Raw genomic sequence first — 24332 nt, 5'->3', positions numbered from 1 at the left:
AGTCTGTTTTGTCGCCTTGTCGTAGTATTACCTTCATAGGCGCAAATCTAGACACAGTAGACATGTCTGCGAGGCTAACAGATCAGAGAATAACAGACATACACAGACTGGTCTCACTCCTTTTCAACAACAACAGAATCAAAGCCAGGTTAGTTCTGAAAGTGTTGGGAATTATGGCGGCGGCCATACCCCTGCTTCCATTAGCCAGATTCCACATGCGAATCCTTCAATGGATGCTCTTTACACAATGGTCATACCAGCAACTTCCAATGTCCCACACCATTATGATCACGCAGGCGTGCAGAAATCATCTCATGTGGTGGATGTCTTCCTCAGCTCTGGTTGGGAAGACCCTTTGTTCCTCCCTCCGGTTGCTACTCTGACAACGGACGCCTCCCTGATCGGGTGGGGGAATTATCAGGGCAGGACGGTCCAGGGCACATGGCAACCAGACGAATGCCACTTGCACATAAATGTTCTGGAGATGAGAGCAGTGCTTTTAGCGTTGCAAGCCCTTCAAGACTCTCTCCCTTGGGAACGATTGCAATCCAGACAGACAATATGTCTGTAGTGTGGTACATCAACAAACAAGGCGGAACCAGGTCCTACCCCTGTGTCGAGAAGCACTCAGATTGTGGCAATGGGCGATTTCTTCTCAGCGTTTCTGATAGCAACGCACATCCCGGAAGTCCAATCAAATAGCGGACAAATTGAGCAGAGCTGTCCTCATGCCTCACGAGTGGTCTCTGAAAGACTCTGTTGTGAGAGAGATTTTTCTCAAGTGGGGTCAGCCTTGCTGCGATCTTTTTGCTACTCCCCAAAACAGCAAGTGCAGACATTATTTCACTCTATTCCCTTTACCAGGCCAACCCAGCAGAGACGCTCTAGTCCAAGTTTGGCCCGGGACTTCTGTATGCATTTCCTCCTTCCCACTAATCTCTCAAGTGATACAGAAAGCTATCGCTCAGAAGGCCTCGTTGATCCTCATTGCTCCTTACTGGCCTCGACAGGTGTGGTTCCCCTTTCTACATCAATTTCTACTGGAGCGACCTTGGCATCTGGACCTAGTTCCAGACCTTTTGATCCATCAATCGGGTCAGTTACATCGCTCCCTCCCCTCTCTGAACCTCACTGCTTGGTTCCTCCAGTTCCAACCTTAGCCAGGCTTCCTCAATTATCTCACTCTGTTCGAGATATTTTGATAGCTTCCCATAAATCTTCCACTAGGAAGATTTATTTGAGTAAGTGGAAACGTTTCACATATTGGGCTCAAGGAAGGGACACAGATCCTTTCACTGCTTCCATCCAAATAGTCCTTGATTTTCTAGCTGAACTCTTCCATGCAGGTTCATCCCCTTCTACTCTTAAAGTTCATTTGGCAGCTATCTCTAACTTTCATGTGGGTATTTCTGACTCTGCCTTAATGTCCCACAAGCTTTGCAAAGCCTTTTTGAAAGGAGTTTTTCTTCTCAGACCTCCTATAAGAAATCCTCCTTCTCCTTGGGACCTAAATTTAGTTCTTACTTCTTTGATTCTACCCCCTTTTGAACCTGCAGCCTCCTGTTCTTTAAAATTGCTATCATGGAAGACTCTCTTTCTGGTAGCTATTACTTCAGCTAGAAGAGTCTCAGAACTTCATGCACTCAGCTGTCGACCTCCTTATCTATTGTTCCATAAGGACAGGGTATCCTTACGAACCAACCCGTCCTTTTTGCCTAAGGTAGTCTCGACGTCAAATCTAAATCAAAGCATTGACCTCCCTGTCTTTTTCCAGAATATTCCAATAGGTCTGAACAAAAATTACACTGGCTAGATGTTCATCGTCAGTTGAGGTACTATTTGGATAGAACAAAACAATTCAGAAAATCTGACCAACTGTTTATCTCCTATGCAGAAGGCAGAAAGGGACTTTCAGTTTCAAAGGTATCATTATCTAGATGGCTTACATCTCTGATTACCCTTGTTTATGAGATTAGACACCAAAAGCTGCCTAATAAACCTAAGGCCCATTCTACCAGAGCTTTGGCTACTTCCTTAGCCTTCCAAGACAGACTGCCTATTGACACCATTTGTGCAGCGGCTACTTGGGCTACTCCTCACACTTTCATTTCTCATTATAAGTTGGATTTAGCTTCTAGGCATAGAGCTAACTTTGGTTCCACTGTTCTCAGGAGTCTGTTCCGTTAGGCCACCGGGACAAGGTGCTAGGGACGGTCCCATCCAGCAAGAATGAAGGCGAGATAGACAACTTAACATATAGAAGTTATGTTCTTACCATAACGTTCCATGTTAGTTGTCTTCTTCTCGCCTTCTTCTTGCGTCCCACCCTCCTTCCCCCTGGCCTGGACAGACCTAGAGGAGTTGTGAGTGTGACCTCTCTTTCTACCACCTCTTTCTTAGGCATATGCTGCTTGCATATTTCCTGAATCAGGATGTAGGTCACCCTTCTTTCTCCCTGTTGTTAGAGGTTGACTCTGTTTAGAGTTATTCTGTTACTATTATAAGCTGGGGTTAGCTTACAAACGAGATCTGAGGTAACTCTCGCCTAGCATTGTGGGATATAAGGGGAGCCTCGAGCCGGTGGAACCAACTCTCGAGCTTTTAGAGTGGCCGAGTCGGAGCCGAGGTCGGCTCCGAACCCATCCAGCAAGAAGAAGGCGAGAAGAAGACAACTAACATGGAACGTTATGGTAAGAACATAACTTCTATTTTTAGTCCATGGCTCTGACACCAGTTGTTTATCTGTGTCAGCTGCTCCTGGAGAACATTTGTGTCAGTGTTAGATTCAATGACTGCTCCTAATTTGCAATCATCTGCAAATTTAGTCAGCCAGGGACCATTGACATTAGCCTTGACTTCAGAGAAGTAAATGCCAAAAAGGAGCTGTCGAAGGACTGATCCCTGAGGGCCTCCACTTATGACTGGTCTCTTTGTAGAGGTAGACTCTGATTCATAGGGAAGCAGAGTGTAAGAAAATACCACTGTTGTTCTTGGGTCTTGATGCAGAGAAAGCATTTGACAGAGTAAGCTGCGTTCATGTGAGTAGGTCAATGTATTCCATGATACAATAATAGGGTTAATTAGGAGGCTATATGAGGGATTGAAGTAAAAAAACTCAAATGGGGAAGGGTTCCTGTCTGATAAGTTGTCTAAACAGAGGAACCAGGCAGGGGTGTCCTCTTTCTCCTTTGTCAGTGGTTCTAAATATAATGCAAATAAAGAAAATAGGGACTTTAAATTTCAAAGATATAATTGATATAGTAATCAAGAAAAGTTTTGTTTTTTGACAGACAGTACACACACACTTTGAGATTTGATTTTTGTACCTGATAAAAACAGTAAAAGGTTATCTTAGTGTTATGGAACTTTCTGAGACAGCTACAAGTTTTTTTTTTCATGATTGAAAATTAATAAAGGTAAAACAAAGGCTATATAGCTGTAAACTATGTACCCATACTTGAATTGGTTCAACAAAACCCATATTTATGTGGTCATGATAAAATGAAGCATTTAGGAGAATGGGTTACAAAGGATTCTGTTATGGCAGCTAAGGATCTGTGTGAAGAGACCAAATACAAAATAAGTAAAAAAAATGATAAATTGGGAGCTCTTGCCTGTGGATATGGACAGCAAGATATAAGCAGTAAAAATGTGTTTAGCCTCTTTCGTTTTATACACAGGCCATGTTTATTTTTATTAACCAGAGAAGTTGTGGATAGTAATTAATAAAGAGCTGAAGGATTGTATTTGGGAAGGGAAGAGGGCAAGAGTTTAATGGGATAAGTTGACCCTTCCAATAGAAAAAGGTGGTTTTGGATTACCTGATTTGAAGGGATATCTGAGAGCTACACAGTTAAGGGTCTTGTGTACAACATGAGCAGAAAGATACATCTCAGAGTGGAAAGAGATGATGAAGAGGGGGGGGGTTCAAGAAACAAGGAGAGAGTGGGATTTTGGATGCAGATCCTTAAGGAGAATAACAACAGTCACCATTGCTATTCTGCCTTGCCATTAACCCATTAAGCTGTTTACTTAACAGCTTAGGCCATGGCTACAATTTGGCTCCTAGAAAACAACAAAGTCTAATGACTTCTCAACTTCTCTTTTTTTCAATGATTTAAAACTGTATCATCAGATAAGGAACTGAAAGCACAGCTGCAGGTTGTCAATACTTTTTCAAATGATATAAGAATGTATTTTGGTCTTGATAAGTGTGCAAAAGCAACCTTTAAAGCAGGAAAACTGCAGCACCAGGAAAACATCAGTTTGGGACAAGAATGTGATATAAAGAACTGGACAAAGAGGGAGTGTTTAAATATTTGGGAATTGATGAGGGATCAACAATAAAACATGAACAAATGCAAATAAAATTTTGTAAGGAATACTTAATTTAATTCTGAAAACAGTGTTGATATCTAGGAACAAAATCCAAGCTATAAACCAATTTGCTGTTCCTGTCCTAACTTACAGTTTTGGAGTGATTGACTGGCCCCATAACCTGTTGGATAGATTAGACAGGAAAACAAGGAGGATGCTTCATGCTCACCAAATGATTTATAAAAATCAGTGTGTACCAAAACTGTATATTCCCTGTTTCAAAGGAGAGATGGGCCTCCTTGAAATTGATTACATGTGTAGATCTGCAGTTGTGGGACTCAACACATATTTGCTAACCTCACAAGACCTAAATGTAGCGAAAGTTTTGAAACACGTGGAGAATAAATCTAAGATGACTTCTCGGTCTAATTTAGCAGAAGCATATCGACGTCAAGCAGGAATGGAAATCAAACCAGAATTAGATAAAAATCAGGCAGCAACTGAATGTGCCAAAAAACAAAAGAAAGAATATAAGGTGAAGGACCAGATGAGAAGGCAAGAAATGTGGAAAAGGCATAAGTATAGTTGCAAGTATAGAAAAGTTCTGGAAGAAGCTCATGTTGATCAGGAACGAATGCAAGAATGGTTATGGAGAATCTAATTCAAACCAAGAGATGAAAGATTAATATTGGCAGCCCAAGATAGTGGGCTACGTACATGCTGGTTTACAAAGTCCATTAAACATATGGGAGAAACAGACAAATGTAGGTTTTGTAAAACCGAATTGGAAACAGTTGCACACCTTGTTGCTGGTTGTGACATACTAAAGGCAGAAGGACTGTATACTGAAAGGCATAATAATGTGGCATGACTATTGCACTGGGGATTGTGCAAGCATTATGATATTGAGGTGGCTGAAAAACATTAGAAACATGAACCACAAAGCATCATAGAAAATTATGAAGCTTATATCACATGGGATCACCCATTACCAACAGTTCAAAAGATAGATGCTAGAAAACCTGATGATGTAGTTCAAGAAAAGAAGACAAAAGTAGCATTGATCATTGAAATCGCTACACCGTGTGACTACAGTGTCTTGCAAGAAATGTGGAAAAGGCATAAGTATAGTTGCAAGTATAGAAAAGTTCTGGAAGAAGCTCATGTTGATCAGGAACGAATGCAAGAAGATCTTAGTGTCATGAAGGCCATGTCCAACCCGGAATTAATGGACATGCTCCACCTCAAAAAATCCAAATCCACCAAAACCACTAGAGCAAGCGACTTAAACCTTAGCACGGATATAAATAGGATGTGCTGGAGGGATAGATTTATCACTCAGAGACTCCCTATGCTGTGGAATAAAATCCCGGTCCATGTGAGGCAGAGCACCTCGCTGACTCTGTTCAAGAGAAATCTAGACCTGTGGATGGGAGATCGTAGGTTTACTTCGGGAATCATCTCTGTGTCACTGCTGGACAGAGGCACAACAAACTAATGGGCACAGTATTTTTTCATATAAGGTGGTAAGCCACAAAAATTTGGGCTAGGCTTATAAATGCCTTAGGGCAGATAGCCTAGTATAAACCTATGAACCTATGAACCTTGCATACAGCGATACACAAAGTCATAAAATATTAGGACTTGCAGGCAGAAACGAGAGCAATGTGGAAGAAAGATACCCGGACAGTTCCAATAGTAGTAGGAGAAACAGGTCTTATAAAAAAGAATGTACAATTGTATTTAGGTATGTTACCAATCCATGTAACCGCATATGAATTGCAGAAGGAGTCATTACTGGGCACATTGCGGGTGCTGCGAAGAGCACTTTTGTGTGACATCAAAGATTGAAGCATTACTAATTTCATTAACTGTAATCGTACTTTGACTTAGGAATGGAGTCCGTTCCCGTCATAGTATTAGAAACCCAAAAGATTTGGAGAAATAAAAAAATATATATATTGTGACGTCCCTGCACTGGCCCAGTAATCAAGGAGCCTCAATCCTCACCACTGGCAACAGTGAGGGATGTACATAGTGGGAAGATGACAAGTACTCACAGTCAAGTACAATTTCCCTTAAGAGCACACAGAAATCACAGTCAGTCTGGGTCTGGTTTCTCCCTCTTTTTCCAGATCCCCAATAAGGCTCCCCACTGGCATAGCTGTAGGGTCAAAATCTCAGCCGAGTTTTCAAGCCAAAACCTCCATCACCCTCTGTCCAACCAGTGCTTCGTGACCCTGCCCAAGTAGCTGATACACACACACACACACACACACACACACACACACACACACACACACTCTTTGAGATTTTATTTATTTATAAACACACAGACACTCTTGGGGAAGGCTGGCACAGATGTACTAGCTATGCCCCCTTCTGCCCAGACTATAAGGTAGTTATCACTGCCACCAACCACTACTTATCAACTACTATAAAGGCCCTTAACAAAGGGTAACCAATCCTACTGTGTAATGTTATTATCATCCAAATGGTAAGTGCGACCAAGAGCAAGGATATTTAGGAGTGGCCTGTACAGTGCCCCCAAATACATATTCAAGTACACTAAGAGCTTAAATATGTCTCACAAATAGCCACAAAGATAGGTTTAAATATATTTAATTATAAAAGAGCAAGACAATACTCAAACAACACAGTAACTGCAGAGTTCAGAATCACGGGAAATATTTTAAAACAACATTGCAGGACAGTCTCAAATAAATACACAAAACATCTAAACTAATAATATATTCCCCAGTCACCCCCCCTAAAGTTCTTACCTACAATTTCCAAAATACCAAATCTAAAAAAATGGTCAGCATGGCTAACTTTAGTGTGTTTATATAGGGCGTTGTTGTCATCCTTTTTCAAAATACTATACATGTGCTCGTATATTCTCCTACTCAAACGCCTTTCTGAAAAAGGATGACAACAAATCAGTTACTTCGGGCTGAGGTTAGATGGCAGTTGAGGTTAAATACAACAGTTCCCCCAGGTTTAAACGAACACATCAGCTTAAAACCTGAATTGAGATATCGAGCAACACCGTTTTGATACTGGTTTTAACTTTTCATTCAACCTTGACAACCTCAGTTTTTTAAAAAAACTTCATTTTTTAAAAAACTTAATTTTTCAGAATAATACATTTTTTATTAGAAAGATTTTTTTATTAAAAAGATTTGTATAATTGAATGAATGTTTTATAAGATAAATAGTTTTGTTTGGGGAGTTTAAGTTTTTAAGGTTAAAAACACACTGTCACTTTAATTTTGAATTGGTTCTTTTCAATTGCTGGTACTAGGTACATATAAAAATGGTGTTAGTACCTACTGTTAATTGTTCTGATGAAGTCTATCGACGAAAGCGCTTGACCTATCCTGTGGATTATTTTACCATTTTGGATTGTTGGATTGCTGACTCGTTTTGTGTACAGTGGATCATTTTATGTGGCCTGAATAAAGGTGTTTGTTATATGGTGGTCGTAGGTTTTTGGCTCAAGGAGTGGTTCATTGGATGTTATTAGTGGTTGTTGCCACTCTTTTACACACCTTTTTGGTTTACTTGTAAGTTTACCTATGTCACAAATAAGAATTATGTTTTTCCCGCTCATTCCTCAACCAGTGGATTTCGAAGCCATCCTCTGATCTGACTTTGGCCATTTTGCAGACTTAGGATTCATAGCTCAGGCTCCTCCCCTTACCAGTAATCCCTTACAAAGCTCAACATTACAGATCTTTTTGTTCAAATATGGTTTCACAGGCTCAGGCCCTAAGCAAAGCATTAACTTTGCTCTTGTTGAAGCTTTCTTCTGCCTTTGTGACTTTTGTCTTGATTATCTTTATTTATTCTGCCTTTGTGGCTTATTTCTTCTGCCTTTGTGGCTTTTGTCTTTATTATCTTTATTTATTCTGCCTTTGTGGCTTATTTCTTCTGCCTTTGTGGCTTTTGTCTTGATTATCTTTATTTATTCTGCCTTTGTGGTTTTTGTCTTTATTATTGTTATTTCTTCTGCTTCCTCCCCTTTGCAATATAAAAAAACGATAAAAGATGAGGTGATATTTTTCTTTTGGTGGCCATTTTGGTCTTCTCGTTAATTTTACTAGTTACCCAGTAGCTGTTTGTTAAAATCATTGATTGTCTCTCTACTCTTTTAGGTATTTGTCCGATACCATTGCTGGTATTTTCTTTCTGAAGTTTTTGAACTTTCCACTGTTGTGTATGTGTGGTCGCATTATTTTGTCATTGCTGATAAACCAATATGGTTTAAAAGTGCGTTTCTTGTGGTCATAGCATGCCAAATTCCAACACTCATACCTGGGGCAGCTCATTTGGAGGAGGATTGTGCTGGTTGTACAGGCTGTTGGGCACTGAGCAGTTGCCAAGCATCAGAACAAGCTTGTCCTGAAAGATTGTATTCTCTAATCTATTACTTCGCCTGCTTCTGGAACATCCCTGTCTGCAAAGAAGCCTTCAAACAAGCATAAGGGGTCAAGTATGACAAATCAAGAGAAAAGACTAAGGAAGTGATCCCGTGACCATTCTCCTTGACTCCTACTTTGCCTCTTCCAGCTAAGCTGCTCAAGACATTGGATCCAAATGCTTCCTCTGGTCTGTCCTCTGTTTATTTCAGAACTCCGTCTCATAGGGAGGCAAGACTTTCTCCAGAGCCTGTGTCTCCCAGGTTACCTCCCCCCTTCTACTCGCAGGGCTTCTAAACTTCCATTCTCATTTTCCTTCGTTAGGCCTACCAGACGTTGGTCAGAGACTGGATAGAATGATGAGGAACTTCCTACTCAAATTCAGCTGGAAGTTCTTCCGTCCCCATCTCCCATTGGACCCGTGATCTTCAGAAATTCTCTATGCCATGCCTATAACTGCTCTTACTCCAATCCATCCTGTGGCTTCAGAAGCTTTGAATCAGAGATTTCCCAGGTTGACCTCATCAGAACCAGAGTTGTAGACTTCTTGAATTCTGGCGTTTTGTCTGACCAAGCCAGCCCCAGTATCATCCCCGATATTGTTAGAGCTGGATGGATCTCTGAACCGAAGCTTTGTTGCCTAGTTTGAGGGTAGCGGTTTGACTCTTCCCCTCTGTGCTTCAGCATTAGACATCTCTACCCATATCCCTCTGTGAACCTCGGGTTCCTGCATGTGATTTCCTTATCTGTTATTCTTGGTTTCTACAACGTGCATTTACTTTTCCTTTGTTTCCTTCTTGTGTACTCTCTCTTTTCCTATCTTCCTGTCTAGACACATTCAATTTTTTGTGTTTAAGCTGATGTCCTTCATGGAGCCCATAGTAGAAGCAGTTCGCAAGTATGCTGGTCGGTCGCTACCAAAGTTTGATTTAGAGCTAAAACATCTAAAGCTAACTACCCAGTTGGGGATCCTTTTTTCTTGCACTAGCAGATGTCCAAAAAAGTTAACAATTGTCTTGCCTGTGGATAGCAAGTACCACACCGAGACTTCATTCATACTGTCACTTGTTTAGGCCCAGACCACGACTTCCCCCATTGTCGGTTCTGTGCCCTCTTTAACATGAGAACCATTCCTCATAGAGCTGTTATTGTAGCCAGGTGTTTTCATCTTCTGTCTTCGCATTCCGAAATGGCATCCATCAACCAACAATCCATAGACATTCTGAAAAAACGTAAGGATAAAGATAGAGACAGACCACACAAGGCTAAGCCTTCCGACGACTCTACTGCTAAGCAGGTCATCAGTTCTCTGGAATTCAGTGAGGCGCCTTCGCAGCCCCTGATGCCTGGTTCAGTACCTTCACAGGCCTCTAATGAGACCCTTTTGGAGTCTGGTATGCCGCAAAAATCTTCTTTGTCTTCCGAGCCTTTGGTTGTCTCCGCCTTGGTTGGGTCCCGAACCACGACGCAGGCACCAGCTTCCGAGGAGGTTTTTCACACTAACGAATCTAGGCAAAAACCGACGTCTTCTGCGACTACCATTTCTTTCAGACCGATGGATAGTCTTAGGCCTAGAGGCAAAGCCACTCCTAGGAAAACTACCTCTAGCCACCATTTTACTACTGCTCCACCACCCCAAGCTCAAATGCTTAAAATAGCGGAGGATCTTATCACCCTTATCAGGGGTAGTCAGGCCGCACATTCTAAAAGGAAAAGAGACCTTTCTCCTCAAATACTGACAGAACAGGATTCTTTTATGGTTATTCAGATTTTGAAGAGGAACAACAACCTCTGGCTGCTTATGAGGATTCAGATGCAGAGGAATCCATTCCTTCTGCCTCCCCAACAGAAGATCTTTCCTGTGGGGAAACCCTTCACACCCTCAGGGAACATTTCCACTGGGAATCCCAGGACTTCCCTCAGTCTAAAAAAAAGACTAACAGAGTTTCTAGATCTGCCCCAGCACAGACCCTTGGCCATTCCTCCAATCTTAGAGGTGGTTGATGATGTCTTCCATGTGTCCAGCTTAACTCCTGATGCCCTCCCACCTGCTCCCAGAAAACTTGACAGGTATAACAGAGTGCCAGATTCTCACAAATACCTGTATAGAAATCCTGCTGCAGACCCAGAGGTCATTACACAGGGACCAAAAGGAGATAAGGCTAGTTCTGAAAAGAACCTTATTCCTTCTGACAAGGACTCCAGAGCTCTGGACAGATGGGGTAAAAAAGTATACACCTCTGCAACCTTAGCTGTCAGAGCACTCAACTGTCAGTTTCACATGTTAAAATATCAACAGCACACTTTGGAACTATTAAAACAAAAGACGTTATGTAGTCCAATCTCGCCTACATTCTTACCCGTGGGTTTGGTGCCGACTCGGCCAAACTTTTCTAGCCTGAAGTCTTCTATTGGCTGGGCTAAGCAGGTATCCCATGCTGCACTGCTCCATATCCCCAGATCTCGTTTGCCGCTTGTGTAGCTCGGAAGTGGTCTCGCTCTTGGCTGTGGCTAAGTACCCTTTTTCTTGTTATTTGAGAAAATTACTTATAAACAAAAAGCTATTTTCATAGCTAGTGTCTATTTAGTGTTGTTTTTGGTTTCGGTAGTGTGTTTGTGGTTTGTGGTAAACCCACTAACTGTTCTTTCGGCTAGGCCCGTTTCAGTTAGAGGACCTAGTCGTCTTGTCCTGTGTTGTTCGCGCTAAAACCGTTTCAGTTAGAGGTTTTAGTGTCGGTTTCCCCTTACTATTCATGATCAGAAAACCATTTTAGTTAAGAGGTTTTTGGCCTTTTTTGTTTCAGTGCATGTTCCTTCTGAGGGTTGTGTGTGTGCTGTGCAGTTTACAGACTTGTTCCCGCTTTTTGTGGTGTTGCGTGTCTGTGTCCTTTCTTATCAGACAGTGACTTGTGCTGTGTTGGTTTTTTGTGATTGCTTGTTGGAAAATGTCCAAGTATTCCAAAGAGCACAAACCTTCTGGTTTTAAAAAGTGCTCTAAGTGCGGTTACAAGATGTCCATCACTGATGGGCATTCAATTTGTGTTTATTGCCTGGGAGCCATCCATCTGCAGGAGTCCTGCAGCCTCTGCCATGCTTTTAGTCCCAGAGTGCTCCAAGAAAGAAAGAATAAGCTGATTTTAAAGGGACTCTTGAAACCCTCTTTCGAAGAGGACATGGATTCTTCTCCCAGTGCTAAATCTAAGTCCTCTAAGTCGAAAAAGAGATCTCCGGCTCCTTCAGTTTCCTCGGAGCCACTGGAGAAAGTCACAAAACTTGCTTCAACCTCCTCGGCTCCACTGTCCTCGGGGCCGCAGGAAGTGTCGGTGTTGATGGAACCGGCGTCGGCTCCAATTATAATGGAACCTCTTAGGAGCCGATCACCCAGTCTTAGACCAGTTTCACCTGAGAGGAGATCTCGATCTCCCTCCCTGTCCTCCAAATCCTCCAGGACCCTTTCTGATGTGGATGTTGATAGGGTGGTGCAGAGGCTCCTCCAGTCACTAGTTTTGGCAAAATTGTTTTTGGCTCCGGCCTAGTCGGCTCCGGAGCCCGTCCCGACCCCTTCTTCGATCATTCCTCCTCCGAGTGCATCTCTGTCTTCGGAGCCAGAGTGTTCCGCGCCATGTGATGTTCCTAGGTCGGTTCCGATGGCCCCTCCGGGCCTATCTGTACCAACATCGGCTCCGACCCCGTCGGCTCCATCCACGGGGTTCGGGACTCGGGATTCTTCAGTCGGGCCCGAGGGGGACATCTTGGGACATATTTCGGTTCCGAGTCTTCAGCTCGGTGCCTTGCCTCGAGGGACCCCGACTTCTGTCTTGGTCTCGGAGGCTGGCCAGTCCTCGGACTCGGGGGAGCCTGCCTTTGAGGCCATGCGGACTGCGCTGGCGAGATCGTCAGCTACATCATGCGGGTCAGTCATTCTGTCCCCCACCACTCCGGTGAGAGCCTCTGATCATCACCTATCCATAGACAGCGGAGCACCAAGGTCTAGGGATACCCCCATGAGTGGTCCCCAAGTTTCTGAGGACCCTTCAGAGTTCGTGCCTAAGGAGCCCCCTAGAAAGAAAACGTGCAAGAGGGAGCACATAGACTCCCAGGATGAGTCTTTCACCTCTGATACTGACCTCGAGGAATCGGAGGGGTCCCCCAAGTCATCCTCTGATGATGTTTCCTTCTCCAACATCCTGGAGATACTGAAACAAAAAGGTGACTGGCCGTCCATAGCCCCCTCCGAGGAGTCGGTCTTCCTTAAGGCCTTTGGTGCTCAGCCCTCTGCCTCCTGGGTGTCCCCACCCTTCGACGAGCTCCTAGATTTAATTTGTCGGAGGGTGTGGGAAAACCCTGTTTCTGTGGAGCCAGTACCCAGGCGTCCCAACAAGTTTCTTTCTGCTTCCACGGGTAAGGAGTTTCTGTCCAAAGGAGTCCCTGTGGATGCCATGGTGGTGGCGGCGGCCACTCAGAAGGAAGTAGCAGAGACTTCTTCCTCCGTCCATCCTCCTAACAAGGAGTCTAGGACCATGGACCGGTATGGGAAGCATACCCTCTTGTCAGCAACCTTTACCTTACGGTCGCTGAACTATCTGTCTCATTTCACTCGGCTCCAGAGAGATCTCGTCAAGGAGTTAGGAGATACTCTTGCGGGTAACGTTCCTGAGGCGGTGGACCAGATGGTTAACGCCCAGGTGTCTACCCTCAATTCCATCGTCAACTCCTCCATGCTGCTCATCTCATATGGAGCCAAAGGACCGAGTAGGGCAGCAAGCTCAGGAGTCACCCTTAGAAGGCAAGCCTGGATGTGCCTTTGTCATTTCGCGGAGGCCTTCAAGCCTTCTTTCACTGACGCCCCCTTTGATGGTTCTTCTTTGTTCAGAACCAAATTGAAAGACACCTCCACCAGGTGCGAACAAGAGGGAAAGACCCTGTCTGCCGTAGGGGTCTGTTTTTCCCTTCCCTCTAGGCCTTACCCCAAGGCCCAGCGAGGTGGGAAGATGTGGTTCAAAAAATCACAGAGGTTTTTTCTGGCCGCACAAGGTGAGTCCCCCTCCAGAGGCAGAGGAGGGGGAGGTTATTCAGGGAGACGCCGCCCTAGAGGCAGAGGGGGCCCCCGCAATTCGGGAGACCGCGATTCCTTTTGCGGCTCTCCCTACTCTCATTCCTGAGGCAGTGCTCAGCTGTGCTTATCTGGAGCCAGTCGGGGGTCGAATTTCGTTATATCCGGAAGCCTGGAAAAGCATCACCCAGGACTGATGGGTATTACGAATAATTTCCGGAGGTTATGTCATTCCGTTTATGTTAGACCCCCTTTCGGTCAGAAAAATCCCAGACGTTCCACCCAGTCAAAGAGATCAAGCAGCCTCAGAGGTTTCAAAGCTGCTAGGAAAAGGAGCCATCCAGCGTGTCCCCTCAGACCAAGTAGGATTAGGGACTTACTCAAGATTCTTTTTGGTGCCGAAAAGAACAGGGGACCTGAGACCTATATTGGATCTCAGCCGACTGAACAACTATGTACAGAAGTCCAAGTTCCATATGGTCACACTACAATCGATTCTCCCATTGTTGGGAGAGGAGGTATGGATGTGCTTCATCGACCTCAAGGATGCTTACTACTATGTCAAAATGGACAGGGCATCCAAGAGTCACCTACGCTTCTGGCTGGGAGCCAGTCATTTCCAGTTTTGAGCCCTGCCCTTTGGTCTCACCACAGCCCCCAGGGTGTTCACCAAGTGTATGGCAGTGGTGACTGCTCACTTGAGACATCAAGGATTCCAAGTGTGTCCGTATCTGGACGACTGGCTCCTTACCGCCCCCACCAGGCATCTACTAATCCAAACCAGGGACGCTACCATCACTCTATGTCAACAGTTGGACATAACACTAAATTGGGAAAAATCTGCCTTGTTGCCCTCACAGCGTGTCACCTTTATAGGCGCAGAATTAGACACCTTTCGAATGCGAGCATTTTTACCTCAGGAAAGGATCAGAGTCTTACAGCAACAGATACACACCCTGATGCCCCTGAGGAAAGCGAAGGCAAGATGGGTTCTTCAACTCCTGGGGACCATGGCAGCAACAATTATGTTGGTCCCTCTAGCGAGATTGCACAAGAGACTTCTTCAGTGGCTCCTCTTTGTTCAATGGTCTCTCCAAAAATGTCCATTTTCTCACCCCGTTTTGCTCATGGACAGATGCAAACAGGATCTCATTTGGTGGCTTTGCACCAACAGTTTGGACAGGGGGAAAACCCTTCGTTCCACTCATTCCGGTTGCCACAGTGACCACGAACGCCTCACAGATGGGGGGGGGGCATTATTTTGGCAGGACAGTCCAAGGCACGTGGCAAGATCACGAGATACATCTGCTATCAACGTCCTAGAGATGAGAGCGGTGCTACTTGCGTTGCAGGCACTTCAGAGCTTTCTGCCTCTAGGGACGATTGCAATACACTCGGACAACATGTCAGTAGTGTGGTATCTAAACAAGCAAGGGGGAACCAGATCTTACCCCCTGTGCAGAGAGGCCGTGCGAGTATGGCAGTGGGCAGTATCTTCCCAACGGTTTCTGGTGGCAACGCACATTCCGGGGAAGTCCAACGTGATAGTGGACAGGCTAAGCAGAGCTATTCTGATGCCTTACGAGTGGTCCTTGAATCGTCTAGTTTCAGAACGAATCTTCAGCAGATGGGGTCAGCCTTGCTGCAACCTTTTTGCCAGCCCCCTCAATGCCAAATGCAGCAGCTACTTCACACTGATCCCCCCACAGGGGGAGTCACCCAGGGACTCTCTAGTTCACGATTGGCCCTCTGGTCTACTTTATGCTTTCCCTCCATTTCCCTTGCTGTCAAAAGTGATTCAGAAAGCGCAATCCTTGGGAAGCAGAATGATTCTGATTGCTCCACACTGGCCTCGTCAAGTCTGGTTCCCCTTTCTCCAACCCTACATTGTGGACACTCCTTGGATTCTGGACCCACAACCAGATTTACTGACACACATGTCGAGACAGATCCACCCCTCTCTGATGACCCTCCGGTTGACAGCCTGGCTACTCCACTTCCATCGTTAGTTAGGCTTCATCATTTTTCACCGGAGGTAGTTCACATTTTATCTTCCTCTCATAAGCCCCTCTACTAGGAAGATTTATTCTAGCAAATGGAAGAGGTTTTCTATTTGGGCGCATACCCAAGGAATTGATCCTTACACAGCCCCGATTGCTTCAGTCTTGGAGTTTTTGTCTATGCTTTTCCATCAGGGTTCCACGTCAGCTACCATAAAAGTTCAATTGGCAGCAATCTCTAATTTTCATGTTGCTAATGAGCCTAGTCTCATGGCTCACAGACTCTGTAAGGCTGTCCTGAAGGGTACTCTATTACTCCGTCCTCCGGTCTCCGAACCTATCATGTCCTGGGATCTCAATTTTGTTCTACAAGCCCTTACTTCACCACCTTTGGAGCCTGCCGCTACCTGTGATTTGAAATTCATGACCTGGAAAACAGCCTTTTTAATAGCAATCACTTCAGCCAGGCGAGTTTCAGAAATTCAAGCCCTTTCTATCAAACCTCCATACTTGATCTTCCATAAGGACAGGGTTTCTCTTAGACCAAACCCTTCTTTCCTTCCTAAAGTGGCTTCCATATCTAATCTTAATCAATCTATTAGTTGCTTGTATTCTTTCCTCATTTTTCAAACAAGGCAGAATTTAAATTTCATCAATTGGATGTACACAGACAGTTACGTTTCTATCTGCACCAAACAAAAGATATCCGAAAGTCTGATCAACTATTTGTCTCCTTTTCGGAAAACAAAATTGGGTCCCCTGTCTCCAAAATCACCCTATCCAGATGGATATCTATTTGCATCTCTTTCACCTACTCCACAGGAGGAAAAGACCTGCCGTTTCCGGTCAAGGCTTACTCTACTCGGGCTCTTTCTACATCTACAGCCTATCAAGCCAGATTGTCGATGGATGATATATGTGCTGCAGCTACTTGGGCTTCTCCTCACACATTTGTTACTCATTACAAATTGGACGTGGTATCTAGGGGCAGGTCGTCCTTGGGATCCACAGTACTCAGGAGTATTTTCCTATGAGCCACCCAGGATGTAGGTGCTAGGGACGCTGTCCCACGGGTAAGAATGTAGGCGAGATTGGACTACATAACATCAAGAAGTTATGTACTCACCGTAACGTTCAATGTATGTAGTCCATCTCGCCTCACATTCTTACTTACCCTCCCACCTTCCCCCTTCCTGGAGGATCTGGAGGTTAGGTTTCTATTTACAGAGTTCCCTTCACCTTTAGCTTATTTTTTTTTACCTGGATGTTGTGTATGCATGGGGTATGAATGAGTGTTCGCAGCAAACTAGATCTGGAGATATAGAGCAGTGCAGCATGGGATACCTGTTTAGCCCAGCCAATAGAAGACTTCGAGCTAGAAAAGTTTGGCTGAGTCGGAGCTGATATTCGGCTCTGAACCCACGGGTAAGAATGTGAGGCGAGATGGACTACATACATCGAACGTTATGGTGAGTACATAACTTCTTGATTTCAACCTTTCTTGACTGTGCCAATTCGAAAGAATTAGCAGATTTACTGCACTCTACTTGTCATGCGGCCAAACACTCATTACACTGTGGATATGATGCCCTAGAAGCCTCAAGCAGGGCAGCAGTGTCAGGATCTGTCATTAGGAGACATGTATGGTTGAAGGAACAACCTCTCCCTGATCATGTCAAATCTAAATTACTTGATGCACCCTTGGATAAGGACCGCTTGTTTGGAGTAAAAGCAGAAGAGGTGCTTAAAAAGATGGAAGACAAAGCAAAATCTGTGCAAACAGTAAAAGATTTCCTTCAGGTACAACCTCCTAGGTTCAGCAGGAATTTTCCCTCAAGACACTGGTCCTTTCCTGCACCTAGCAGACAGGGGCAAGGTAAGCCCCGCAGGGACAGACCACCCAGACTCCTGTCCCAGGGACAGCAGAGAACCAAACAGTGGACCACTTCCACTCCAAAGGCAGGAAGTTCTAAGCCATCCCTCTATGACAAAAACTCTCAATGACTCCCTCACCCCCCCTCTGCCCTCTTTTCACTCACCAAAAGCTAGGAGGAAGGCTCTCCCTCTGCAAAGAAAATTAGCTTTCTGTAACAAAGGACCAATGGGTCTTAAAGATCATTTTTCAGGGATACAAATTCTCCTTCAGCGAGTTCCCAATTCCAAGATGGTACCCAGACTTACCTACAAATCAGTGGGCAGAGATATTGAAACAAGTCCAAACTCTAATATCCCAAAGAGCAGTAGAACGTGTCCCCTCAGATCAAACAGGCAAAGGCTTTTATTCCAAACTACTACTTGTTCCCAGAAAAGAGGGCACTTGTCACCCCATCCTGGATTTATCCATTCTGAACACCTTCCTGGTGGTCCCCAAATTCAAAATGCTAACCTTGCAGCAGCTGCTGCCTATGCTGACAAAGAATGCCTGGTTAGTTTCCCTAGATCTAAAAGATGCCTGCCTCCACATCCCGATAAGGGAATCCTGCAGGAAATTCCTTTGCTTCAGAGCAGGCTCACAATACTTTCAGTTCTCTAGACTACCCTTTGGCTTATCTACTGCTCCTAGGGTATTCACCAAATGCTTAGCCCCGGTCATAGCCTTTTGCAGACAGAAAGATATACAAATTTACCCTTATCTGGACGACTGCCTCATTCAGGCAGATTGCAAAGAAAAGCTCCTCAAGGACCTCCTCTTTGTCAAAACCCTCCTACCCTCCTTAGGGTACACCATCAACGAGAAGAAATCAAGGCAAACACCCTCCAGGAAGATCATTTTCTTGGGAGCACTGCTGGACACAGCATCCCAAATGGCCTTCATATCCCCAGAAAACCAGAGCTTCCTGCCTCTCTATTTTACCCAGCTGGCTTCCAGAAGCCACCTCACTGCGAGGAAGTTCCCGGAAGCCGTGGGGTACATGGCATCTTGCATCTTCTAATTCCTCTGGCCAGGCTTCACATGAGAAAACTTCATGTGGTACCTAAAGAACCTTTTAGTGTCAGCACTCTCAACCCCTAGAGGCCTCTCTACCTCTGATCCCCTGTATAAGGGCCGAGTTTCTCTGGTGGGCAGGAGCCTGTGCCCAGAACAAGGGTCTTTCCTTCACCCTCCGCCCAACCGGGCAGACCATTACCACCGATGTCTCAGACATAGCCTGGGGCGCTCACCTAGAAGTCAGGTGCACCCAAGGTCTTTGGGGATGCCCAGCACCTCCCCTTACACATCAACCAGAAGGAAATGTTGGCAGTACAAAAGGCTTTGACATCCTTCAAATCCCATCTCTAGCCAGGGGTTCTCCTTATCAAAACAGACAACACCACAGTAATGTGGTACATCAACAAACAGGGAGAGACCTAATCTACCCTTTCTGCAGGCTAGCCACGAGCCTCTGGCTGAGAGCCGCTTCCATGGGACTACACCTGATAGCCAAATACCTACCAGGGATCAACAACACCCTGGCAGACCACTTAAGCAGAAACTTACTGGACCCCCATGAATGGTAGCTCCACAGAAAAATCTTTTTACAAATCACTCAGGCATGGGGGACTCCGGAGGTGGACCTCTTTGCTTCACATCTCAACCATCAGCTGAAAAAAAAATTTTTACCAAGGAGTATCACCACCTAGCATGGAAGGTGGATGCCTTGACCTTCCCCTGGAACACCCTCTTTGTGTATACATTCCCTCCTCTGCCTCTTATTCTCAAGGTACTGACCAAAATAAGGGAGGAGAGACCAAACGCCATCCTCACTGCTCCAGATTGGCCCAGACAGCATTGGTACCCCTTACTGCGCAGCCTGATCTTGCAGCCTCCCAGGCAGCTTTCCCTGATCTCAAGACATCAGAACTCAGGTGTGTGTGGGGGGGTGCTGCACCCAGACTTGCAGACTCAAACTATCAGCATGGCTAATACTCTAAAGGCAAACAAGGGGCCCTTGTTAAGTAAACAGGTCCTAGACATTATCACAGAGGCCAGAAGGCCCAGCACCAGAAAATCTTATGCAGGAAAATGGGAAAGATTTTGCTCCTGGAGCCAGTCCAGAGGGGGCAGTACCTCACAACCTTCCATCCCTCTTATCTTGGACTACCTAGCTGAGCTACTTAATAGTGGCCTATCCTTGTCTATTAACATCCACGCCTCGGCTATTTCAGTCCATTTTGATACAGAACAGCCTCTGTTCTCCCATCCTTTGATTAAACAATTCCTCAGAGGGGATTCTAATATCAGACCTCCCAGAAGGTCTCCCACTCCAGCCTGAGACCTGAATTATGTTTTGGAAAAACATACTTTACCACCCTTCGAACCTGCTTATTCAGCAGAACTAAGATACCTCTCCTCGAAGACTGCTTTTTTCCTAGCTATCACCTCAGCCAGAAGGGTTTCAGATCTTCAGGCACTGATGACCATTGAGCCCTTCATCATCTTCCATCCAGACAGGGTCTCTCTGAGGACTAATCCCTCATTTATGCCCAAGGTGGTGTCTAATGTAACTCTCAGCCAGGCCATACATCTGTCCACCTTCTTTCCTAACCCTCAAAACAAGGGGGAAAGAATTCTGCACTCACCAGACATGCACAGACAGCTCAGATACTATCTGGACTGTACTAAACCCTTCAGGAAAACAGACCAACTACTTGTCAGCTTTGCCCCAGGGGCAGAGGGGAAGCCCATTTCCAAACAAACCATTTCCAAATGGATATCACACTGTATCTATTTCTGCTACATGGGAACCCCCCCCCCAAGTCTATTCAAACCCATTCCACTAGGGCAGCCTGCACTTCCACAACATTCCTCAGAGGAGTTCCCACCAGTGACATCCTGGAAGCTGCCACCTGGACCTCTGTCCATACCTTTACCAAGCATTACCACCTACCTCTATTTTCTAAGGCTAGGGCAGGGTTTGCCTCTGCAGGGCATGCTGACCCATTCCTAGGTCTCTTACTAATCCTACCACCCCTCTCCTCAGCTTTGGGAATCCTCCCACAGGTAATGACTGCAACAGTGAACCATGAAGAACATAGTACAGGTGTACACTTACCATAAATGTAGATGTTCGAGTGTATTCACTGTTGCAGTCCTGGTTTCCCACCCTCCTTCCCCCTTATATCTTCTTTCTTTAGGGAGACAAAGTTTTCTAACGGTGGCTTTTAGCCACCAGGACCACTTTACCATATTTACTTGGGCCTCTGACTGGTTAGGGCAAGAATAACTGATGTAATGGCGTTGGCTGCCTTCCATTGTAGCACTGACGACCTGACATCAGGCAGCAAGCAACAGCAGCCAATGCAGAAAAACATTGACACTGGTATTCAGGCCGGCCGAGGGCTACCACAGCAGGGATAACCCACAGGTGATGACTGCAACAGTGATTACACTCGAACATCTACATTTATGGTAAGTGTACACAACTGTACTTTCCCTCCCACCACGGTTCCTGCATTGGTTGCTGGGTAGTGCTAGTGTCTGCTAGAAATTACCTGTAGGTGAGAATAGAGTGAAGCTGCCTGTGTTTGAAATGCTGAAATTTGTCAGTGTATGTGACCCCCTGCTGGAATAAAAAGGAAAAAAAAATAGGGTCCTCATGGGTTTGTCACACCAAATGTATAATTTCTGTAGATAAATATGTTAACAGACTTGCTCAAATTCTGCTGTTGCCTGTCACAAAATCATCTTTACTTGTGCTTTGTGGTTCATTATTTGAACTGAGCAGAATTGTTTTTTTTTTATGCATATTTTTAATTGTAGCGCCTTGTGGTACAGAGCACTTCACAGGCCGTTAAAGGAGGACAAGTCCCAGCTTTGACAGTGCACAGTATTCAACAGGTTCATTCTCCACCAGAGGTAACTTACCTCCCATTTTTTACAGAGTTTGTTTGTCTGTGCTTTGTTAACCAGATTAGGCAGCTATATAGACTGGACATTTAAACATTTAATCCTGTGTCAGAGATGTACTTGGTTACTCAAGAAGAGTTCTACATACATGCTTAAATGCAGCCATCAACTTGCAGCTTTGATGCAGTTATATACAGTATATTTAGCCTTGCTTTTTATGTAATTAATTTGTACAAATGTAACTCACTAATTCGGCTGTAGCTATAGGAAGCACATAAAATTCGGATACTGATTTCTTGTAGTGATGGTCACTGTTTATAAGCATTTGGTTAATTTAGAAATGTCTTTTCTGTCGACCTTGAAGGTCTGTCCCATGTGACAGGGGTGGACCTGCTGCCTGTTTTACTGAAGAGGGAGGCAGGGACACAGCCATGGCTGATGGATGACATGGCTTTCACTTCCCTGTCACAGGTCTGTTCCATGTGACAGGGGTGGACCTGATGCCTGTTGTACTGGAGAGGGAGGCAGGGACACAGCCATGGCTGATGGATGACATAACTTTCACTTCCCTGTCACAGGTCTGTTCCATGTGACAGTGGTGGACCTGCTTTCTGTTGTACTGGAGAGGGAGGCAAGGACACAGCCATGGCTGAGGGATGACATGGCTTTCACTTCCCTGTCACAGGTCTGTTCCATGTGACAGGGGTGGACCTGCTTCCTGTTGTACTGGAGAGGGAGGGACACACACATGCATGAGAGAGGGATGACATGCTTTTTTCTTCCCACAAGTCTGTTCCAGCTGATGGATGACATGGCTCACTTCCGTCTGTTCCATGTGACAGGGGTGGACCTGCTTCCTGTTGTACTGGAGAGGGAGGCAGGGACACAGCCATGGCTGATGGATGACATGGCTTTCACTTCCCTGTCGCAGGTCTGTTCCATGTGACAGGGGTGGACCCTGCTGCCTGTTGTACTGGAGGGGGAGGCAGGGACACAGCCATGGCTGATGGATGACATGGCAAGCAGCAGCTGACATTCTTCAGGCTGCCATTCTTTACTAAGGAGCTGGTTGCCCAGGTTTGCTTCCCACTAAGTACTGAATCCTTTCCCAAATTGATTATGTACTTTGAAGTGTTAATTTTTTTTTTCTTGGTAACCCATCCACACCTTTCCCTTACGTATTTAAATGCATGTATCATCTGAACTCACCCACTGATCCACCCTAACATTTAAGTATTTATTTAAATTTCATTTATTTATTTGTATGCATTAGCTGAGGTCAGGTGCTAATCAAACGTGATCAGTTTCAGTCTCATCCAGGGGAAATGGAACAATTTAAAGGCATAAGTACAATCAGATACATAGTGTAACCAGGAAAAAGAAATTATATACACACACTGTCTGCAAAAACGATCAGGTGCAAAGTAGACAGCTGTGCATCGATGAGATTATAGCTGAGACAAGGAGTTAAAATTTGAAAAATAAGAGATTGTGTCCAGAGAAATGACATTTACCTTTGGACAGTTTTTGATCAGAATCTTTAAGCTGTGCAGAGAATTTGAGGTAAGATGAGATTTATTTAAGATAGGAAGGGATAGATTGCCATAGTTTGGGGCCTAGGATAGAGGGTCAGTGGTCTGAATGGAGCCTCTTTAGGGGGCTTGCATTGTAGGTGCTAAGGGGCTTGACTTCTGAGGTTGGAGGATGGGGAACTGAGGCAGAGGTTGTTTAGATGTTTGGGTTGTTGAGAGCACAGCAGAAAGTCAACGCTGACAGGCTGACAGTTTACTTTTTTCAAAAGGGTTTGCAGTGGTGCTTATGTTTTGGACACAGGGTGATGAACATTGGTGGTGGTTTGAGGAAATCTTTGTTCCTGCTGCCTCCTGATCATCAGACCCTTTCTAGTTTTGATGGCCCATTTGTTCTCCGTCACCATGGTGAGAGCCAGTAGAGACTGGCTATCATTTAAGCAGTTCTCAGGGCTGTTTTTAAATTCGATTTTGTGGCCATATCCCCAGCTGCCCATGGTTTGGCATGAAGTGGGCGTAAGGGAGGATGTCTTGTCACTGACATGTATTGTCTCTGACTTATTTGAGTGATGAGATCCTTCAAGGTAGCCATGCATGCCTTAGTTAGCACTTCATGTGATATCCAGTCTCCACTGGGGATTCAACCATGGGAGCATGCACCCCAGGCATACAGTCCTCTCCCCAGGATTCATGGTACTTCCTACTTCTGGTAGCGTTGTTATTCTTAATTGTAACAACTGACCAGATAAACTCTCTTTGTGAATTTGAAATATGCAGACATGCAAAGTATTACAGACATCCACATAAATAGAAAAAGAAAAGTAAGTTTATAACACGGACTACATTCAGAAACAGCATACACTGTGTTTGTCAGTTTTGCTGCGCTGCTTGTACATTAATCTTGGTTTCTAGTTAGGTAGGTAGTAACAGACTTAACCATGGGCCCTTGTGCACCTTCTTGTTTGCCAGGTATTGCCAGTTATATAAAATATTTCATCAGCTTAACTAATGCTGCTTCTTAGGTAATCGTGGTGACAGAGCCAAACTAATGCTGTTCCTTAATAGGTAATCGTGGTGACAGAGCCAAACTAATGCTGCTCCTTAATAGCTAATCGTGCAGACAGAGCCAAACTAATGCTGCTCCTTAATAGGTAATTGTGATGACAGAGTCAAACTAATGCTGTT

General features: G+C 44.9%; 1 protein-coding gene across 3 annotated transcripts in view; it reads left to right on the top strand.

The window, feature by feature from the left end:
- RFX1 (regulatory factor X1) overlaps positions 1–24332 on the top strand; it is a 1726663-nt gene that overhangs the window by 332664 nt on the left and 1369667 nt on the right. For all 3 annotated transcript variants that reach the window (XM_044057089.1, XM_044057092.1, XM_044057093.1), the window contains exon 5: positions 21532–21627. In XM_044057089.1, coding sequence (XP_043913024.1) covers positions 21532–21627 — 96 coding nt within the window. The remainder of the gene's footprint in view (positions 1–21531; positions 21628–24332) is intronic.

The sequence above is a fragment of the Protopterus annectens genome, chromosome 15.part0 (genome assembly GCF_019279795.1).
Source record: "Protopterus annectens isolate FY-2018-M chromosome 15.part0, PAN1.0, whole genome shotgun sequence".
In the NCBI taxonomy this organism is placed as follows: Eukaryota; Metazoa; Chordata; order Ceratodontiformes; family Protopteridae; genus Protopterus; species Protopterus annectens.
This window is presented reverse-complemented; position numbering and strand designations above follow the sequence as displayed.